This window comes from Peromyscus californicus, unplaced genomic scaffold, assembly GCF_007827085.1.
Source record: "Peromyscus californicus insignis strain IS unplaced genomic scaffold, ASM782708v3 Scaffold_4__1_contigs__length_199733344, whole genome shotgun sequence".
Taxonomy (NCBI): domain Eukaryota; kingdom Metazoa; phylum Chordata; class Mammalia; order Rodentia; family Cricetidae; genus Peromyscus; species Peromyscus californicus.
In genome coordinates, this window is record NW_026294562.1 from 96,692,696 (window position 1) to 96,712,022 (window position 19,327).

At 39.4% G+C, this 19,327-nt stretch overlaps 1 protein-coding gene across 1 annotated transcript; it reads right to left on the minus strand.

Moving 5' to 3' along the window:
- Window positions 1-3,662: 3,662 nt before the first annotated feature.
- On the minus strand, window positions 3,663-4,613 carry LOC128094696 (olfactory receptor 2AG1-like). Its single transcript, XM_052713182.1, has one exon. The coding sequence runs from the start codon at window positions 4,611-4,613 to the stop codon at window positions 3,663-3,665; it is 951 nt and encodes a 316-aa protein (XP_052569142.1).
- Between the last annotated feature and the right edge of the window lie 14,714 nt (window positions 4,614-19,327).

A 19,327-nucleotide genomic window follows, 5' to 3' on the forward strand; every position in this document is an offset into this window, starting at 1 on the left:
GACTGGGCTATGGGTTGAGGAGGAGAGTATTGAAAGAGATGACTGGAAAGGGGGAGAGGCTTTTCAGGGTCCGGTAGAAACCTGATGCAAGGGAAACTCCCACAAATCTACAAGGATGAACACAGCTAAGACTCCTAGGATATGGCCCAAATTGGCCACCTCCTGTGATCAGATTGGTGACTACCCCAATTGTCATCAGAGAGGTTTTATCCAGTAACTGATGGAAACAGATGCAGAGACTCACAGCCAAACATTAGGCCAAGCTCAAGGAATCCTGTTGAAGAGAGGGAAGAAGGATTGTAGGAGCCACAGGGGTCAAGGTCATCACAAGAAAAGCCACAGAAACTATTAACTTGGCTCAAAGGAACTCACAGAGTCTGACCCAACAACCGGGGAGCCTGCATGGGATTGACCTAGGCCCTCTACATATATGTGACAGTTGTGTAGCTTGGTCTACTTGTGGGACTCCTGACAATGGGAGCAGGGCTGTTTCTAAAGCTTTGGCTGGCTCTTGGGACCTGTTCCTCATATTGGATTGCTTTGCCCAGACTAAATTAGTCTTAACCCCAACTTGATCTACCACACTTTGTTGATACCCATGGGAGGGCTGCCCCTTTCTGAACTGAAATAGAGGAGGAGTAGATTGAGGAGGGGAGGGGAGGGGAGTTGAGGGAATGGGATGAGAGGAGGGAGTGGAAACTGTGGTCAGGATGTAAAACAAATTAATTAATTAAATGAATTTATATAAAGAATATTTAACTGATATTAGCCTTGATTTATATACCTTCATTCATAATAATTCACCTAAGGAAAGGATCAGTCATCTATCCAAAAGATTTAAACTTCACTAATTATCATAAACACAAGCAAACACACGCATAAGACATTAAATGTTTAATAGTGATATAATAGTTACACAACAAAATGTTCACATGATGTAATTTACTTCCAAACACAACTTTCAGGGCAATTTAATCATGTAACAGCTAAGATTTATGATACAATCATTTATTCCAGGTGCTTCATTGTCTTGTTTTTATGTTTGCTATATTAATTAATCATTATAACAGTTTTATAAAATAGTTCTTTTTAGTTCTGGGAATGTAGCTTAGCTTACTATAATGAATAGCTTATATTATTTTTTTCAAAAAGCCTACATATCATGTTCAAAGTTACATAAAAATGGAAGACACATTGAATTCTAGACAACTAACCCAAAGTCTTCACCATTGAGCTGTATTACCACCATATGTAGTGGAGGAAATCATCACTGTCAGCAATGGAGCAAGAATCCTCTACAAGAACACATCAACTCAGAAAAATGAGTGTCCATATAGAAAGTGATAGGAAATCCATGTAAATGAGAGCTTATATTAATGTAATATTGTATAGGAAACCTGCTTACTTCTAGTACAAGGACTTTTATTAATTTTCAAAATAACTTATTTTTAGTTATATTAACTACTAAATTAAAAAAACATAAAAATTCCTGTGCCTGTATGTTCAAATATATGCCTGACTTTCTTCTAGATCCATTTGAGGTTGAATTTTAGACAGGGTGAAATATTAAGATGGGTTTCATTCTTTTATATGCAGGTAACCAGCTTGACCAGGACCATTTGTTGAAAATTCTGTCTTTTATCCAATATGTACTTTTCTGATGACTTATTGCTATACCTATAGATTATTACATTATTCAGCCTTTGTCAGAGAAGTCTTTTTGCTTAGGTGGCAATTAACACAGAGACACATAAACTAGCCAAGGTGCAGAAAATAAGGGACTGCAGAGTGCAGGGAACATCTGGATTATACCCTTTGCTGCCAAGACTCAGGGATCATCAGGAAAGGTGGGGAGAATTGTAAGAGCCAGAGGTGGTGGATGACCATAAGGAAACAGTGTTTCCTGGACACAATAGGGAAGTTGCACATATGAACTCACAACAATTGTGACAGTTTGCACAAACTTGTGCAAGCTCAAGCCACACAAAATACTAGCATGGAGGAGGCAAGTGGGCATGAATTCCCACCCCTCTCTGAGATTCTATTGGCAATTCACAGCTTCAGAGAAATGAATAGTCAGGTTTCTTCAAATGAGTGGCCCCTAGTAGGTTGACTGTACTCCAGTGTTTGACCGCAAAACCAAGGGTATATGAGCAGCACATATTGGACACCATGGCTTTTTTTTTAAATAGGACACAATTTTGCATAGGTAAGGATGTGGGATAAATCTAGGAGAACTTGGGGAAGGGAGTGAATATGATCAAAATATATGAAAATTTCAAAGAATGCATAAAATATTTTCAAAGTATAAAAGTTAGATATATTATTGATGTGCCATATTACATTTTCAGTCATGTACCTATTGCATAGTATTTAAAAAATATTAGTGTGTTTTCCTCACAAATATTTACCATTTGTGGTAAACACTTCCAAAATTCCTTCTTCTGTATTTTAGAATACACTAAACATTACAGTTTTTTTTAATAGCAGTGGCACTCCAGAACCTCTTGATGATCTCCAACATTTACTCAGCACTCACTGATCCATAGTTCCCTGATCCTCTCATAATCCAGTGAAAGTTATTATATTGCCATTTTCTATGAGATCAGCTTAAAACTAACATGTTTTAGTGTTATAAAGAAGGCAATTACAGTGCTATGTTATTCAGGTATAAAAAATTTCAGGAAAAAACTAGTCAATTTCCACAAACAGCAATACCCAGCTTTTTAGCACAACAAATTAAAATTAGCAAGAAAACGGTTATATTGTCCTTTCTCCTACTTTCTAAACTTTATTTTGAATTGATACAAAAGCATAAAAATATGCATAAACATGAAGTGCCATAGATATTTTGACACATATAAATATCATATTATGTTTTAGTCAGGTATCATGCACCAAATATTGGGACTCTTAGCAATGACTGAGATGTGTTCATGGAAAAATGGGAAAGCATGATGTTATTCTGTTGCTATCTTTTATTATTCACAGGATAGAAGTATAAATATTTTCCACACCTACCACCTTTATAATTAATGATAGGAAAAGGTATAAATGCACACGATCTAATGAGCTAGCATACATTAGGCCATCTAGAAAGGTTGATACATGGAAAGACAGAAGGGCAAACGTGATGCAAATTTATAGCATCTAAACACTGGACAAAGCTGTCACTGTAGGCATAACATTTCAGCAAGTTTGGGTGTCTTAAACACATTCAGTAGTATAATGAACATTAAAGTTATATTTGAGTTTAAATAATTCAATTATAAGAAGATATTTTGAATGAGAACAATTGTGTAATACTCAAAAATCCTCACATTTGTGTGTGAGCTTCCCACTTGAAACCATTTTCTCTGGTTGTTGGCCCAATATGATTTAAAGCTCATATCTAGGTAATATCCTAGATCCTTGTTTTTTAAAAAAGCACTTAATTGGAAAATAGAAATAATTTTTAAAAGAAGAGTGATTTTAGATCCGAATGAATCTTATGAAATACCTCATGAAGATAAGACTAAAATGCATTTACAAAGGTAGTTTGGGTTCCATACTTCTCTATCAAAATACACACGTTTATTCTCCTGGTTTTGTGATAAATATTTCAAATAGGAAGTTTCTGACTTTGAGAGAATTTGAGTATAAATGACAACTATTAAAGATACCTAGAAGGTAGGGTGTGTTGGCAACAACCGTTTTCCCAGGACCCTCTTCAAAGCCCCACTGACCTCCTTATTCCTTAGACTGTAGATTAGAGGATTCAGAGCTGGGGTGACAATTGTGTACAGAAATGAGAGAATATTCTCTTGTTTGGAACTGTGGTAGGAACTGGGCAGGATGTACATGACTGTGAGAGGTCCATAGTACATTCCAACCACAGTCAGGTGGGAAGAGCAGGTGACAAGGGCTTTTTTCCTGCCTTCATTTGAGGGCATATTGAGCACAGTAAAAAGAATTAGTGAGTAGGAGGCCAGGATGGCAGCAAGAGGGGGAATTAGCAAGGTCACTCCCATCAAATAAACCATGAGTTCATATCTGGAAGTATCTGCACAGGCCAACTTCAGTAATGGGGGGATCTCACAGAACAGGTGTCTGATCTTTCGGGATTTACAGAAGGGATACTGCATGGTGTAGATAGTATATCCTAAGGCACTTAGGGAAGCTGGAATCCAGGATATGGCTACCATAAGCCAGCAAATGCTTGGCCTCATGAAGATCGTGTAGTTCAATGGATGACAAATGGCCACATACCTGTCATAGGCCATGAAGGCCAGAAGGAGGTCTTCTGCACTACCAAGTGCCAGTTCCAGGAACATCTGAAGGGCACAACCACCAAAGGTGATGGTGTTGTCTCTGAGCAGAAAATCCATGACAGCCTTGGGACTGATAACTGATGTGAGGAGAAGGTCCATGAGAGAGAGCTGCCCAAGCAAGAGGTACATGGGAACATGGAGGTACACATCCATTGTGATGACCAGGATCAGCAGCCCATTGCTGATCAGTGCCAACATGTACAGAGCAGCGATTGTAGCACAGAGCAGTTCAGGAGAGCCACTGCCATCGAGAATTCCCACCAAGATGAATCCGCTTCCCAAGGTGGAGTTCCAAGTCTCCATTCTGTGTGGTCTCTTTAGTTGTCTGGAAGAAATTGACTCAGTTTAGTGTTTGCTATTATAGACCTAGTTTTGTAAAATCAGAGGCCTCTGAAGGTATGTATCATAACTATTGTAAGATAATATTTTTTCCATTACTAAATAGCTATGCTGCTTTGTCTCCAAATTTCTATTTCTTAGTTGTATCTTGATAAAATTTTTGTGTATGCATGGAAGAGCTACATAGCAATCACTAAACATTATATTATCTCTTTGTGAAATACTGATCAGGACATTAAACTTGAAAAAATGACTTTCCTAGAAAAGAAGTTATCTTTCATGTTAGGGTTAAAGAAATATTCTGACCTATATGCCCTTTAGTATTTCATTTGGCTAATGGCTTAAATATTCCAATTAGTTTTCATAGATGTGTTTAAATATGCATTTCTCAACTAGTTCAGAGATGTGATTTCAATAAATTACTTCCTCCATTTTCCCCACATTTCTTGGTTCTGTTTATGTTTTGAGATGGGATATTTCTATGAGTCCAAGAGTCATCTCATTTGATGGTGCTCTTGCCTGGACCTCCTAGGTTCTGTGATTTCAAGCATGCCTTAAACTTTCCAGCTCCTTTTCTACATTTTGCAAATCAATATGTTTGTAGCAAATCTCATTAAAGGGAGACAAATTGTTTACCTTAGTTATTTCTCTTGTTCAGCCCCACCTTCTGCATCAGTCTTGAGAGAACTATTAAGTGTCAAAAAGTAGGCTATAGTGGTGAGAAAGTGTTGCTTTTAGAGTTAAACCTTTATTATTAATACAAACATAATTGTTTGTTTTACCAGATAATGATTCAATGAGTGAATGAAAAAATACAGAATTGCAACACATGAGTTCTTTCACAGAAAAATGAGTCAGCTTGCTTTGGAGAAATGATGAAAAGTAACTGAAGAGCAAATAGATTTTGTTGTACTCAGTCCCAATAATTGCAAACCAATATTGTCTTTGACCGTGATGCTTACTTTCCCTTCTGTAAGTAGGAAGCTTATGCACTAGACAGAAGTGGTTCAGGCATAGGGAAGAAAGCCAGCCTTTCTTGAATGCTGACATTGGTGCATGGTTCCCAAACCCATGGAGGAACTAACAAGGACAGGGGTGTAAGATTGACAGGTGCCACTGCTCTGTATCATTTAAGGACAAATGAAACCAACTCATAAGTGAAGAGTGAAAGTAAAGCATCCTTCTATAAACCATGTAGCCACATCATGTGTGTGTGTGTGTGTGTGTGTGTGTGTGTATGTAAATATATATTGACATCTCATTAGTTTCCATTGGCTTCACTAGGGGACATTAGTACCTTAAGAGACAAATGGTATGAGAATGTAGAATAAGTATCAGTTCATGTGGTCCTTTTAGAACATTCATAAACTTTCTGATATTTATCATCAAAAGCTGTAGCATGTACAGGCTCTGGAGACAGGTATTGAGATTACTATTAGGAAGAATGTACCCAGATCTAGACTCTAACACAGACTTTAATCCTTCATAATTGATTCCTTTTTAACATTTAAAAGAAAAATCTAAAATAGGAAGTTTGAAAGGGAAACAGAGGCCAAAAAACTAGGGAATATGACATTGTAATTTTAATTAAAAGATAGATAAATTTGTTACCTTTGGCAGGAAAAAGCCTAAGTACTTGACCACCTGTAGATTCCCTTAAAGACTGAGAAAATTCCAATCCAAACAGGAAGTAAAGATGTGGTTTAACTTCAGCAGTACTTAGCTGATTTGCTCTGCTAAGTTGGTGAAAAATGTCAACAGTCCATCCATGTCAGGTGTCAGGGCTGTTCTAGCCTATCCTCTCATCTACAGATGTGGACTGGAAATGGCAGTGAGGAGAGCCAGGCAACAGTCTTTGGGTGGCATCGTATGGAAGAAGATGCCTTTCCTGATAAGAATTGGTGGAAATGGCTTCCATTCTAAAGGATGCATGGAGATGTTCTTCCAGCTTACTATCAGGTTTCAGACATTCTTGGACCTAGTAACTCCATTTTCTTTATTCCTGCTGCTAGGTGCTAAGATCAATGATGAATGAAAGAAATAGGCATTTGAAGAAATTTTCAGAGTCCTGTTATGTATCACCTTTATGCTCCTGGAGCCAAGAGTAACCCAAGGTTTTGTAAAGGTGCTTTGTCTTTAGATTCCAGGACCTACTTTCTTCTTTTTTCTCTGCATAGCTTCAGAGGGACTTAATTCCCAGCTGAAATGGCCTCCCCTGGAAATGTTGATATGGGAAATGGTAAATTAATGAATTCTCTTGGGTGAGTTCTTGACTTGCTTTCCTTGAGCTTTTCTGTCACTTAATAAACTCTACAGTTCCAAGTTTCTTTCTTCTATGAATGCAGGATCTACTTCCCTTTGCCTCCCAAGTTCTGAGATTATCAATGCACAAATACCCAACTTTTCTTGATTTCTATCTAATTCTAAAGTAAATATTGACAATCTGTTTTAAAATATCTAACTCTACCTACGTGCAGAAGTTTGTTTTATTCCAGTCCTAGAGAGGTCAGTTGCCCAGCTTTCATGAAATGTCCTCTTTTGCTAGGCTATTTCCAGTTCTACACAGCTGCTCTGTGTGGAGTCTGCAAGTGTGAGATCTTCCACTCATCTACTTTGGTAACCCAGTACAGCTTCTCTATTGGTTCATGTCTTGGTGCTAGCAATGAACGTTGAGAAAAGTAGCTCAAATTTCTAGGTTTTTTTTTTGTTTGTTTTTCGAGACAGGGTTTCTCTGTGTAGCCTTGCGCCTCTCCTGGAACTCACTTGGTAGCCCAGGCTGGCCTTGAACTCACAGAGATCCGCCTGGCTCTGTCTCCCAAGTGCTGGGATTAAAGGCGTGCGCCACCACTGCCCGGCAAATTTCTAGGTATTAAAGAGGAAATACAACAGCATTGGAATTTGTAGAAATTCCAAATTAATTAAAGTCTTTTAAATGTTCTTAGACCCAAACAATAGGCTATTATCTTATAAATACACTTAGATGACAATGATCTGTCAATGGAACAGTAGGACAAGGAATGGGTGTGTTTTAAAATGACAAAATGAAACTGCACAGCTAGACACTTTGTGCAAAGTTGAACTGTTACCAATGAATGCGGACAAATTAAAAGCAAAGAATTTCTGTTGTCCTCTAGGACCTTTTTTCCTTGTCTTGCTTCATAGTTTTCACTCATCTCACCCTATAGTTCACCTAGATCCTACATCCCTGAGTCATCTACTCTATCCTACAGTCCCCTTAGTTACTCCAGGATCTCTCTTCCCTGAGTAGCTAAATAGGCCCCATTCCTGACCATACCAGAAGGTCACCAGAAACTACAGAAAGAAGAAAAAAATTAAGCTGCAATAACTGAAACACAAAACAAGACTAAGAACACAAAGAGTGAACAAGAGACAGGAATCAACGTGCACCTTTCAATAAAAACCTTAAATATTAATGGTCTCAACTCACTAATCAAATGACACAGTTTAGTTGAATGGATTAAGTAACAAAATCTATCTTCTTGCTGCCTAAAGGAAATTCACCTTATCTTCAAGTATCTTAAAGTGAAAAATAGAAAATGGGACCTATAATGATAAATGTTAAGGCCTTGGAAAAACTTGGAAAAAATGTGAACGAACTAGATACCAAAATATTAAACAGGTAGAAATTAACTACATAATGAACAAAATGAGTAAAAAGAATCCATGAAACAAAATTTTGTTCTTTGAAATGGTAAACAAGATTGGTAGTCCCTTAGCCAAGTTAACCAAAAGAAAAAGAAAGAATATCAAAATTAGGAATGAAAAGGGAGACATTATGATAGATACCAATGAAATTCAGAAAAATCATATGGACATACTTTTAAGAAGCTTACATAAAAAGAATTAAAATGTAATTACTCTATAATAGGGCAACAAACCCACTTCTATACACCACAGGCTAACTAATAAAAAGTTCAATCCCAGAAATGGGTTACTTATCTTGGAATAGATGGTCAATGAGGACTCATACACACATGTAGATTACAGGCTATAGCCAATGCTCTGTTTTACTGTCTGGATCCTGGAGTCCAGAACTTTACAATAAGACTCTATTGCCAAAGAAACCAAATGCTTGAATCATAGAATATGGCAAAATCAAGCTGGTACTGACCTGGAAGTTTCCTCCCCACTGCCAATCATTTATGCTGCTAGCAGGTGCTATGCGAGCTACTGGGAGAGAAGCATAATTATCAGTCTTACCCAAGTATGACTCTCATAGTCTATAATAATGACTGTTCTGGCAAGAAATGCCAAGTGGTGGAATAGTAGCACAGGGATACAAGGAACATACCTAAATATAATTAAAGCAATATACAGCAAGCCTGTAGCCAACATCAAATTAAATGGAGAGAAACTCAAAGCAATTCCACTAAAATCAGGAACAAGACAAGGCTGTCTACTCTCAATATATATATATTCAATAAAGTACTTCAAGTTCTAGCTAGAGTAATAAGACAACTGAAGGAGATCAAGGGCATAAAAATTGGAAAGGAAGAAGTCAAAGTATCATCATTTGCAGGTGATATGATAGTATGCATAAATGACTCCAAAAATACTAGCAAGGAACTCCAATAGCTGATAAACACCTTCAGCTAAGTGGCTCAATAGGAGATTAACTAAAACAAGTATCTCCCCTACGTATAAATGACAAATGAACTTAGAAATAAATCAGGGAAATGATACCTTTCGTAATAGCCACAAATAACATAAAATGTCCTTGGATAACCCTACCCAAGAAAGTAAAAGACTTATAAGAATAAAATTTCAAGTCTTTGAAAAAAAGAAATTGAAGAAGATATTAGAAGATATAAAGACTTCCAATGCTCATGGGTAGGTAATAAAAATGGCTATCCTACCAAAGGCAGTCTACAGATTCAATGTCATCCCAATCAAAATCCCAACACAATTCTTTACAGACTTGAAAGGACAAAACTCAATTTAATATAAAAAAACAAAAAAAAAACCCAAGATAACTAAAACAATCTTGAACAATAAAAGAACTCCTGGAGGTATCACCATCCCTGATTTCAAGCTGTAATACAGAACTATAGTAACAAAAACCACAAGGTATTGTCATAAAACAGACATGTTGATCAATAGAATTGAATAGAAGACCCAGACACAAATCAACACACCTGTTTCTTAGTTAGGGTTTCTGTTGCTGTGAAGGGATACCATGACCACAGCAACTCATAAAGGAAAAACAATTAATTGGGGTGGTTTACATTTTCTTTTTTTTTTTTTTTTTTTAATTTATTTTAATTTATTTTGCAATACAATTCAGTTCTACATATCGGTCACGGATTCCCTTGTTCTCCCCCCTCCCGTCCCCCTCACCTTCCCCCCAACGCCCCCCCCCCCCCATTCCCATCTCCTCCAGGGCAAAGCCTTCCCCACAGACTGAGGTCAACCTGGTAGACTCAGTCCAGGTAGGTCTAGTCCCCTCCTCCCAGGCCGAGCCAAACAATCCTGCATAGGCCCCAGGTTTCAAACAGCCAACTCATGCAATGAGCACAAGATCTGGTCCCACTGCCTGGATGCCTCCCAAACAGATCAAGCCAATCAACTGTCTCACCCATTCGGAGGGCCTGATCCAGTGTGGACCCCTCAGCCATTGGTTCATAGTTCATGTGTTTCCATTCATTTGGCTATTTGTCCCTGTGCTTTATCCAACCTTGGTCTCAACAATTCTCGCTCATATAAACCCTCCTCATTCTCGTTAATTGGACTCCCAGAGATCCACCCAGGGCCTAGTCATGGATCTCTGCATCCAGATCCCTCAGTAGTTGGATGAGGTTTCTAGCACAACAATTAGGGTGTTTGGCCATCCCATCACCAGAGTAGGTCAGTTCGGGCTGTCTCTCGACCATTGCCAGCAGTCTGTTGTGTGGGTATCTTTGTGGATTTCTGTGGGCCTCTCTAGCACTTTGCTTCTTCCTGTTCTCATGTGGTCTTCATTTACCATGGTCTCCTATTCCTTGTTCTCCCTCTCTGTTGTTGATCTAGCTGGGATCTCCCGCTCCCCCAAGCTCTCTTTCCCTCGACCCTCGCCTTTCATTACCCCCACTCATGTCCAGGCTGTTCATGTAGATCTCATTCCATTTCTCTGTCATTGGGCGATCCCTGTGTAAAAAACAATGGCATCATGAGGTTTGCAGACAAATGGATGGATCTAGAAAAAATCATCCTGAGTGAGGTAACCCAGACTCAGAAAGACAAACATGGTATGTACTCACTCATAGCAGGATACTAGACATGAAACAAGGATGAATTGTCTGCTACTCACATCACCAGGGAGGCTACCCGGAAAACAGGACCCCAAGAAAGACACAGGGATCGCCCAATGACAGAGAAATGGTTTACATTTTCAAAGGTTTAGACCATTATCATCATGATGGGACAATGGCAGTGTACAAACAGATATGATGCTGGAGAAATAGCTGAGTGTCCTACATCTTTACTTGCAAGCAGGAGAAAGTGGTCTGAGATACTGGGCATGGCTTGAATATATATGAGACTCATTTTCTGAAAGAAAGAGACTGCTATTTTCTTTCAAACCACTGCATCCCACTCCCTGAACCCCAAAGGTTTGGAGCCATATCATAATGCAAAAATACATTTATTCCCACTTTGAAAGTCTCCCTGCTCTATCACAGTATCAGTAATGTTTAAAAGTCCAAAGTTCAAAATCTCCTCTGAGATTCATGCAATCTCTTAACTGTAATTCCCTATTAAATCAAAATTTAAAAAAAGACCACATGCTTCCAACATATAATGGCACAGGATATACGTCAGTGTTCCAAAACATAGGGATGGAAGCATAGTGAGAAAAAACTGGACCAAAGCAAGATTTAAAACCATCTGGGCAAACTCCAAATTCTGAATCTCCATGTCTGATGTCAAAACACTCTTCAGATCTTCAATTCTTTTCAGCTTTGTTGACTGCAGTACAGTCCTTTCTCTTGGGCTGTTTCCACTCCCTGTTAGCAGCTTTCCTTGGCAGATATCACATGACTCTGCCATCTCCAACATCTTGGGGTCTCCAAGGTAATCCAGGCTTCAACTTCAATGGATTTCCTTAGTCGCTGCTTAACTCTAAAGCTAGAACCACATGGCCAAAGCTGCCAAGTTCTGCTGCTTGCTTGAGCTGGAACATGGACTCCTAATTCAATTATGTCTTTATCCTGTTATTTTTGGTGGTGATGTGTGTGTACTTCTATACGTTGGGGTTTACTGCTGTGGCTTTATCTGTTGCCTGTGTTTTCGAGGGTGTATCTGACTTCCTTAGGTTGGAATTTTCCTTCTAGTGCTTTCTGTAGGGCTGAGTTTGTGGATAAGTATTGTTTAAATCTGGCTTTGTCATGGAATGTCTTGTTCACTCCATCTATGGTGATTGAAAGTTTTGCTGGGTATATTAGTCTAGGCTGACATCCATGGTCTCTTAGTGTCTGCATTACATCTGTCCAGGTCCTTCTGGCTTTCAAAGTCTCCATTGAGAAATCGGGTGTTATTCTGATGGGTTTGCCTTTATATGTCACTTGGCCTTTTTCCTTTGCTGCTCTTAATATTCTTTCTTTATTCTGTACGTTTAGTTGTTTAACTATTATGGGGTGAGGGGACTTTTTTGGGGGGTCTAGTCTGTTTGGTGTTCCATAAGCTTCTTGTATCTTCATAGGCATTTCCTTCTTTAAGTTGGGAAAGTTTTCTTCTATGATCTTGTTGAATATATTTTCTGTGCCCTTGAGTTGGTATTCTTCTCCTTCTTTGACCCCTATTATTCGTAGGTTTGGTCTTTTCATGGTGTCCCAAATTTCTTGGACATTTTGGTTCATGACTTTGTTGGCTTTAGTGTTTTCTTTGACTGATGAATCTATTTCTTCTACTGTATCTTCAATGCTAGAGATCCTCTCTTCCATCTCTTGCATTCTGTTGATTATACTTCCATCTGAAGTTCCCAATCGTTTACTCAGATTTTCTATTTCCAGCATTCCCTCTGTTTGTGTCTTCTTCATTTTTTCTATTTCCATTTTCAGGTCTTGGACTGTTTCCTTCATTTGTTTCATTGATTTTTCTTGATTTTCTCTCAGTACTTTATTGTTTTCTTCCAGGACTTTATTGATTTCTTCCAATTTGTTTGCCCTTTCCTCTAGTTGTTTACAGCGTTCTTCACATTTTTTTGTGTTTTCCTCTACACAAGCCTCTAGCTTCTTCATGATGTCATTCATAAGGCTGTTTTCTTCTGCTTCTTCCAATTTCTGATGTTCAGGTCTAGGTGTTGGAGGAGGGCTAGGGCCTGGTGATGCTGTATTGCTATTCATTTTGTTGTATATGTTTCTGCCTTGACGTCTGCCCATCTCCTTGTGGTTCGTTCTTGGCCTTATCTGCACACTTGGTTCAGACAGAGCTGACAGATTCAGGAAGTCTCTCTCTCTTGTCCAGATGGGAGCTCTCTTGTCCAAATTGGAAGTCAGGGGCAGGATGGGAGCTACTCTCTCCCTCTCTCTCCCTCTCTCTCTCCCTCTCTCTCTCTCCCTCTCTCTCCCTCTCTCTCTCCGTCTCCCTCTCCCTCTCTCTCCCTCTCTCTCTCTCTCTCTCTCTCTCTCTCTCTCTCTCTCTCTCTCTCTCTCCAGAAGGGAAGTCCTTGGCAGGATGGGAGCTGGGGGCGGCCTCTAAGTCTCAGGAAGAGGCTTGGGGCTCAGGCGGATGGGCGTGGGGGCAGGGCGTGGAGACTGCAGGGTCTGCCAGGGGTCTTGGAGAAGGGGATCCTTCCCGGTGGGGCTAGAAGGGAACCTGCCCGGTGGCCAGAACCTGGGACCAAGTTGGGCAGGTCTTCCCCGGAGTGGCTGATGCCCAGGGATGGGGTCCGGGGCAAGCAAGGGCACTCACCTGTGCTCCAAAAGGGACGTCCGGGGCAAGATGAGAGCTGGGGGCCGGCCTCTAAGTCTCAGGAAGAGGCTTGGGGCTCAGGCGGATGGGCGTGGGTGCAGGGGGTGGAGACTGCAGGGTCTGCCAGGGGTCTTGGAGAAGGGGATCCTTCCCAGTGGGGCTAGCAGGGAACCTGCCCGGTGGCCAGCCAATTATGTCTTTATCAGCTTTCTGTTTTCTATGATTTCCTTCACTGCTTAATCTTGGCTGTCTTGGAATTTGCTCTGTAGACCAGGCTGGCTTGAACTCAGAGATCTGTCAATTACATCATCCTCAGCTTTCTGTTTTCAATGGTTACCTTCACTGCCTAAGCTTGGTTGTACTGGAACTTGCTCTATAGACAGGGCTGGCCTCAAACTGAAAGACCCACCAGCCTCTGCCTCTGGAGTGCTGGGATTAAAAGTGTGCTCCACCATACCTGGTTCCAAGCTTTTCTTTAATTATTTGCACAAGTTGGAAACTTAGCTGTATAGGATCTTGCCTAGAGGTCACCACTCCCTTTTTCCCATTTCTTAATCTGTTTATATCTTGACCAGCTTGATCTTCTTCATTATAAATCTGCATTAGAGTTACCACTAATAACCACACAATAGAGTCTATACTAAGCTGTTTTGAGAGTTCCTCTGCCAACAGAATTAATCCAAATCTCTTCACTTTAGCCTCAGGTAGACTCTTTGGACAAGGGCAAAAAACAGCCACAATTTTCACCAAAATATCACAAGAATGATCTTTAGGCAACATATTAAAATTCTTCTCTTCTGAACCCTCTTGAGCCAGCTCCCCCTGCCTCCACAGTTCAAATCACACTTAACATTGCTGTCTTCCATGCTCCTACTATAGTCCATTAAGCAGTGGTTAAAGCATTCCACTACTTTCCTAACCCAAACTCTCAAAGTCGATATTATTTCAAACAAAAACACGATCCATTCTATCACAGCAATACCCCACTCCTGGTACCAACTTATGTCTTAGTTATGATTTCTATTGTTATGAAGAGACATCATGAACACAGTGTAGCTGGAATTTTTCTGGTCCTGCCTGGCCCACAGTCAGTACAAAGCTCTCTCACCTGCCAGTCCTGCAGCTGCTCAGACCCAACCAAGTAAACACACAGAGACTTATATTATTTACAAACTGTATGGCCATGGCAGGCTTCTTGCTAACTGTTCTTATATCTTAAATTAACCCATTTCTATTAATCTATAAGTTGCCACGTGGCTTGTGGCTTACTGGTATCTTAACATCTGCTTCTCATCATGGCGGCTGGCAGCATCTCTCTGCCTCAGCCTTCCTCTTCCCAGAATTCTCTTCTCTCCTTGTCCCACCTATACTTCCTGCCTGGCTACTGGCCAATCAGTGTTTTATTTATTAACCAAGCAGAGCAACACATTTAACATACAGACCATCCCACGGCAACTCTTATAAAGGAAAACATTTACTTGGGGTGGCTTACATTTTATTATTATGTTATGACATGGTTGTGTGCAGGCAGACATGGTGCTGGAGAAGTAGCCAAGTGTCCTACATCTTTACTAACAGGCAACAAGAAATGTTATGAAACACTGGGCATAGCTTAGCATATGTGAGACCTCAAAACTCAATTCCACAGTGACATACTTCCTCCAACAGGCCATAGCTACTCCAACAAAGCCACATCTCCTAATAGTGCTCCCTTTGGGGGCCATTTTCTTTCAAACCACTACAACTGATTTTTGAAAAAAATTAAAAACCCAGAAATACACAATAGGAAAAAGAAAGCATCTTCCACTCATGGTGCTGGTATAACTGGATGTCTGTATGTAGACGAATGCAAATAAATCTAAATTTATCACCCTGTACAAAACTTAAGTCCAAGTGGATTAAAATACCTCAGCATAAATGTAGATACACTGAAGCTGATAGGAGAGAAAGTAGGGAATATCCTTGAACACATTGAAACAGAAAATCATTCTCTAAACAAAACATTTATAGTATAGGCACTAAGAATGACAATTAATAAATTGGACCTCATGAAACTGAAAAGCTTCTGTAAGTCAAAAGTCACCATCAGTTGGACAAAGTGGCAGAGTACAGAATCAGAAAAAGATTTTTTACCAAGTCTGCCTCTGTTAGAAGGCTGATAACCAAAATATATAAAGAACTCAAGAAACTAGACATCAAAAAAACTAAATAATCACGTTACAAATAGGGTACAGATATAGGCAAAATTATCAATAGAGGAATCTCAAATGCTTGAAAAACATTTTAAAAAAATGTTGACATCCTTAGACATTGGGGAAATGCAAATCAAAACTACTTTGAGAGTCCATCATATACTTTTCAGAACGGCTAGGATCAATAACACAAGTGAAAGCTCATGCTGGTGAGGATGTGGAGCAAGGGGAACACTCCTCCATTGCTGGTGGGAGTGGAAATGTGTACAGCCACTATGGATATCAATGTGACAGTTCCTCAAAAGTTGGAATTGATCTACTTCAAAACATAGCTATATGGCCCCTGGGCATATACCCAAAGGATGCTCTATCTTACCACAAGGACACTTGCTCAACTATGTTCATTGCAGCTTTATTCATAATAGCCAGAAACTGGAAACAACCTAGACGTCCCTCTACAGAAGAATGGTTAAATAAAATGTGGTACATTTACACAATGGAGTATTAATCAGATGTTAAAAATAAATGATATCATGAAATTTGCAGACAAATGGATGGAACTAGAGAAGATCATCCTGAGTGAGGTAACCCATACCCAGAAAGATAAGCATGATATTTATTTAGTTATAAGTGGATATTAGTTTTAAAGTAAGAGATAATCATGCTATTGTCCATAAACTCAGAGAGGCTAAGTAACAAGGAGGAATCTAGGGGACAGGCATGGATCTCCTTGGGAAGGGGGAATAGAATAGATTTTGTGGGTGGACTGGGAGAGGGTGGAGAAGGGAACACGAGGGATCAGGTGGAGGAGGGAGGGATGAAGGGAAAGCGTATAGGGAGAGATGACTGGAACTGGGGGGCATTTGGCTGGAGATGTGGAAACCTTATTCAGTAGAAACTTCCTGGAACTAAGAAGTCTGAACATAGTGAGGACTCCTAGTAAAGGATGATACAGAGCCTGATCCGATCATCTTCTGTAACCATGCAAAGCTTCTAGTAGTTTGAATGGGATGTCAACCCAGGCACAAAATCTTCAACCTACAACCTGTCCATACTACTTGGGGACAAAAAGAAAAAAAGAAAAGAAAAGGCAGAGGAAGAGAAGGGGAAAAGTCAATGAAATGACTCCTAATGATATTCTGCCATACTCCTTTATTAGTGCCTAGACCAATTGCCCTGAGAGAGGCTTCCTCCAGCAGCTGATAGGAGCAGATGCAGAGACCCACAGCTAAACATTAGCTGTAGCTCAGAGAATACCCTAGGAGAGGGGGAGGAAGGATGTAGGAGCCAGAGGGGTCAAGGACTCCAGGAAAACAAGGCCCACAGAATCAGCAAAGCAGAGCTCATAGGGGCCCACCAAGACTGGAGCAGCAGTCATGGAGCCTGCATGGGACTGTGCCAGGTCTTATGCATTTACATTGCAGTTGTTTAGCTTGGGTGTCTCTGACTCTTTGCCCTGATGTTGGGACCCTTTTCCTCCTGTTCAGTTGCTTTGATGAGGGTATGTGCCTAGTTTTATTGCATCTTGTTATGTTGTGTTCAGTTCATAGCTCTGGGGGACCTGCACTTTTCTAAAGGGAAATGAAGGAACAATGGGTTTGAGAAAGATGGGAGGTGGGGGAAACTGGGAGGAGTGGAGGGAGAGGAGGCTATGATCAGAGTGTGTTGTATGAGAGAAGAATGAATTTTAAAAAAAGAAAATTTAAAAAAAGGTTACTAATGCAGAAGTGTATGCAACAGACACTGCTCCTTTTGAATCTGTTTTACTTTTTGGCCTGGGGCATGGGTTTCAAAGGATATCATCAATATCAGCTTCATGAAAATAGAAAATATTTGTTAAAAAAACCATAATTTTTCTTCTAAAGTGACCACGTAAGTTATTTTCTAAAATACCATTAGAAGAAAACATGACAATCTTAAAATATATAGATTTTTCCTAGCTTTCATTTTTTATTGTTTTTTTTATAATTTCTTTCTTGAGAATTTCATGCATTCATATAAAGCGCTTTTATAAAATCCGTCCCCTGTTCCTTCCCTCCAAACTCTTCTCTACTCACTGCATTGCTTTTCCTCCCAGTTCATCCACTCTTTGAATCCTCTGAGTCCATCTCTTATTTCCTGTATGTACGTGGATCTAGAACAATCTATGGGGTATAGGTAGCCTCTCAGGGGCTGCATTCCTGAAGAAAATTTCCTCCTTGCCTCTTTTTTTTTTTTTCCAAGACAGGGTTTCTCTTTGTAGCTTTGTGCCTTTCCTGGAACTCGCTTTGGAGACTAGGCTGGCCTTGAACTCACAGAGATCCTCCTGGCTCTGCCTCCCAAGTGCTGGATTAAAGGCGTGCGCCAACACTGCCCGGTGAAAATTTCCTCCTTAAAAACTCCCACCAGCGCCGGGCGGTGGTGGCGCACGCATTTAATCCCAGCACTCGGGAGGCAGAGCCAGGCGGATCTCTGTGAGTTCGAGGCCAGCCTGGGCTACCATGTGAGTTCCAGGAAAGGCGCAAAGCTACACAGAGAAACCCTGTCTCGAAAAACCAAAAACAAACAAACAAACAAAAAAAACCAAAACTCCCACCATATATTTTAATGTCAAGTGATAAATTGGAATATAAATTTTAATCAATATTATAATCACCATAGTATCTATATCCTCAATCTTGACGTTGTAAAAAATATTAACAAGAAAAATATAAATTACTCAAATTAAATGATATAGTATTGCCAATAATACATTCACAAAATTTTAATGTAAAATGCTTAATATTTTCATAAAAACAATTTTCATTTAATTCCAAGACTATTCAGGGAAAGATAGTAATATACATGAAAGCTCACTATTGCTAATTAAAATTAACACATATAAAAACATGCATAAAACAGCATTTGTATGACAGCGATAAATAGCTAGTTACATTACAAAACACCCATGTGCTGTCATATACTACTACTCACAATTCCCAGGGCAATTTTTTCTCATAACAAGTAGATGTACAATGTCATCATATATTCCACATGCCTCAGTAAATGTATATTTACTATCTTAATCTCCACAATTCTGTAAAATGGGTCTTTTGTCACTGGAAATTTATAGTTACAGAAGTTTTTGCTCAAAAAGGCTAAGTTCAAGTTCAAAGTTACACAAGAAAGTGAACTGCATTGAATTCTGACCTCTGTGTTTTAACAGCTGGCCATAGACTTTTCACCAGCATCTGTATTACCACCATACAACACAGAGCATATCACTGTATACCAGTAGGTGAAGAAACCTCTACACGAACACATCAGCATAGCAAAGTGAGTGTCAGCATCAAAAATAGAGGGAAATTTATCTAAATGAGTGTCAGGTTTTACACATAATTAATACTTAATTACTTCTAATATACTAACTTCTATTTACTTTCTTTAAAAACTTATTTTTTTACATGTTACATCAAAAAACAAAACCACATTCATATCTTAATATGTCATGTTATGTTTCTGTACATATATCCATTGTATAATATTTAAATCAAATTTAATACATTTATCTCCTCAAATATTTACTCATTCTTTATGATGAGACCTTTCAAATGCTTTTTC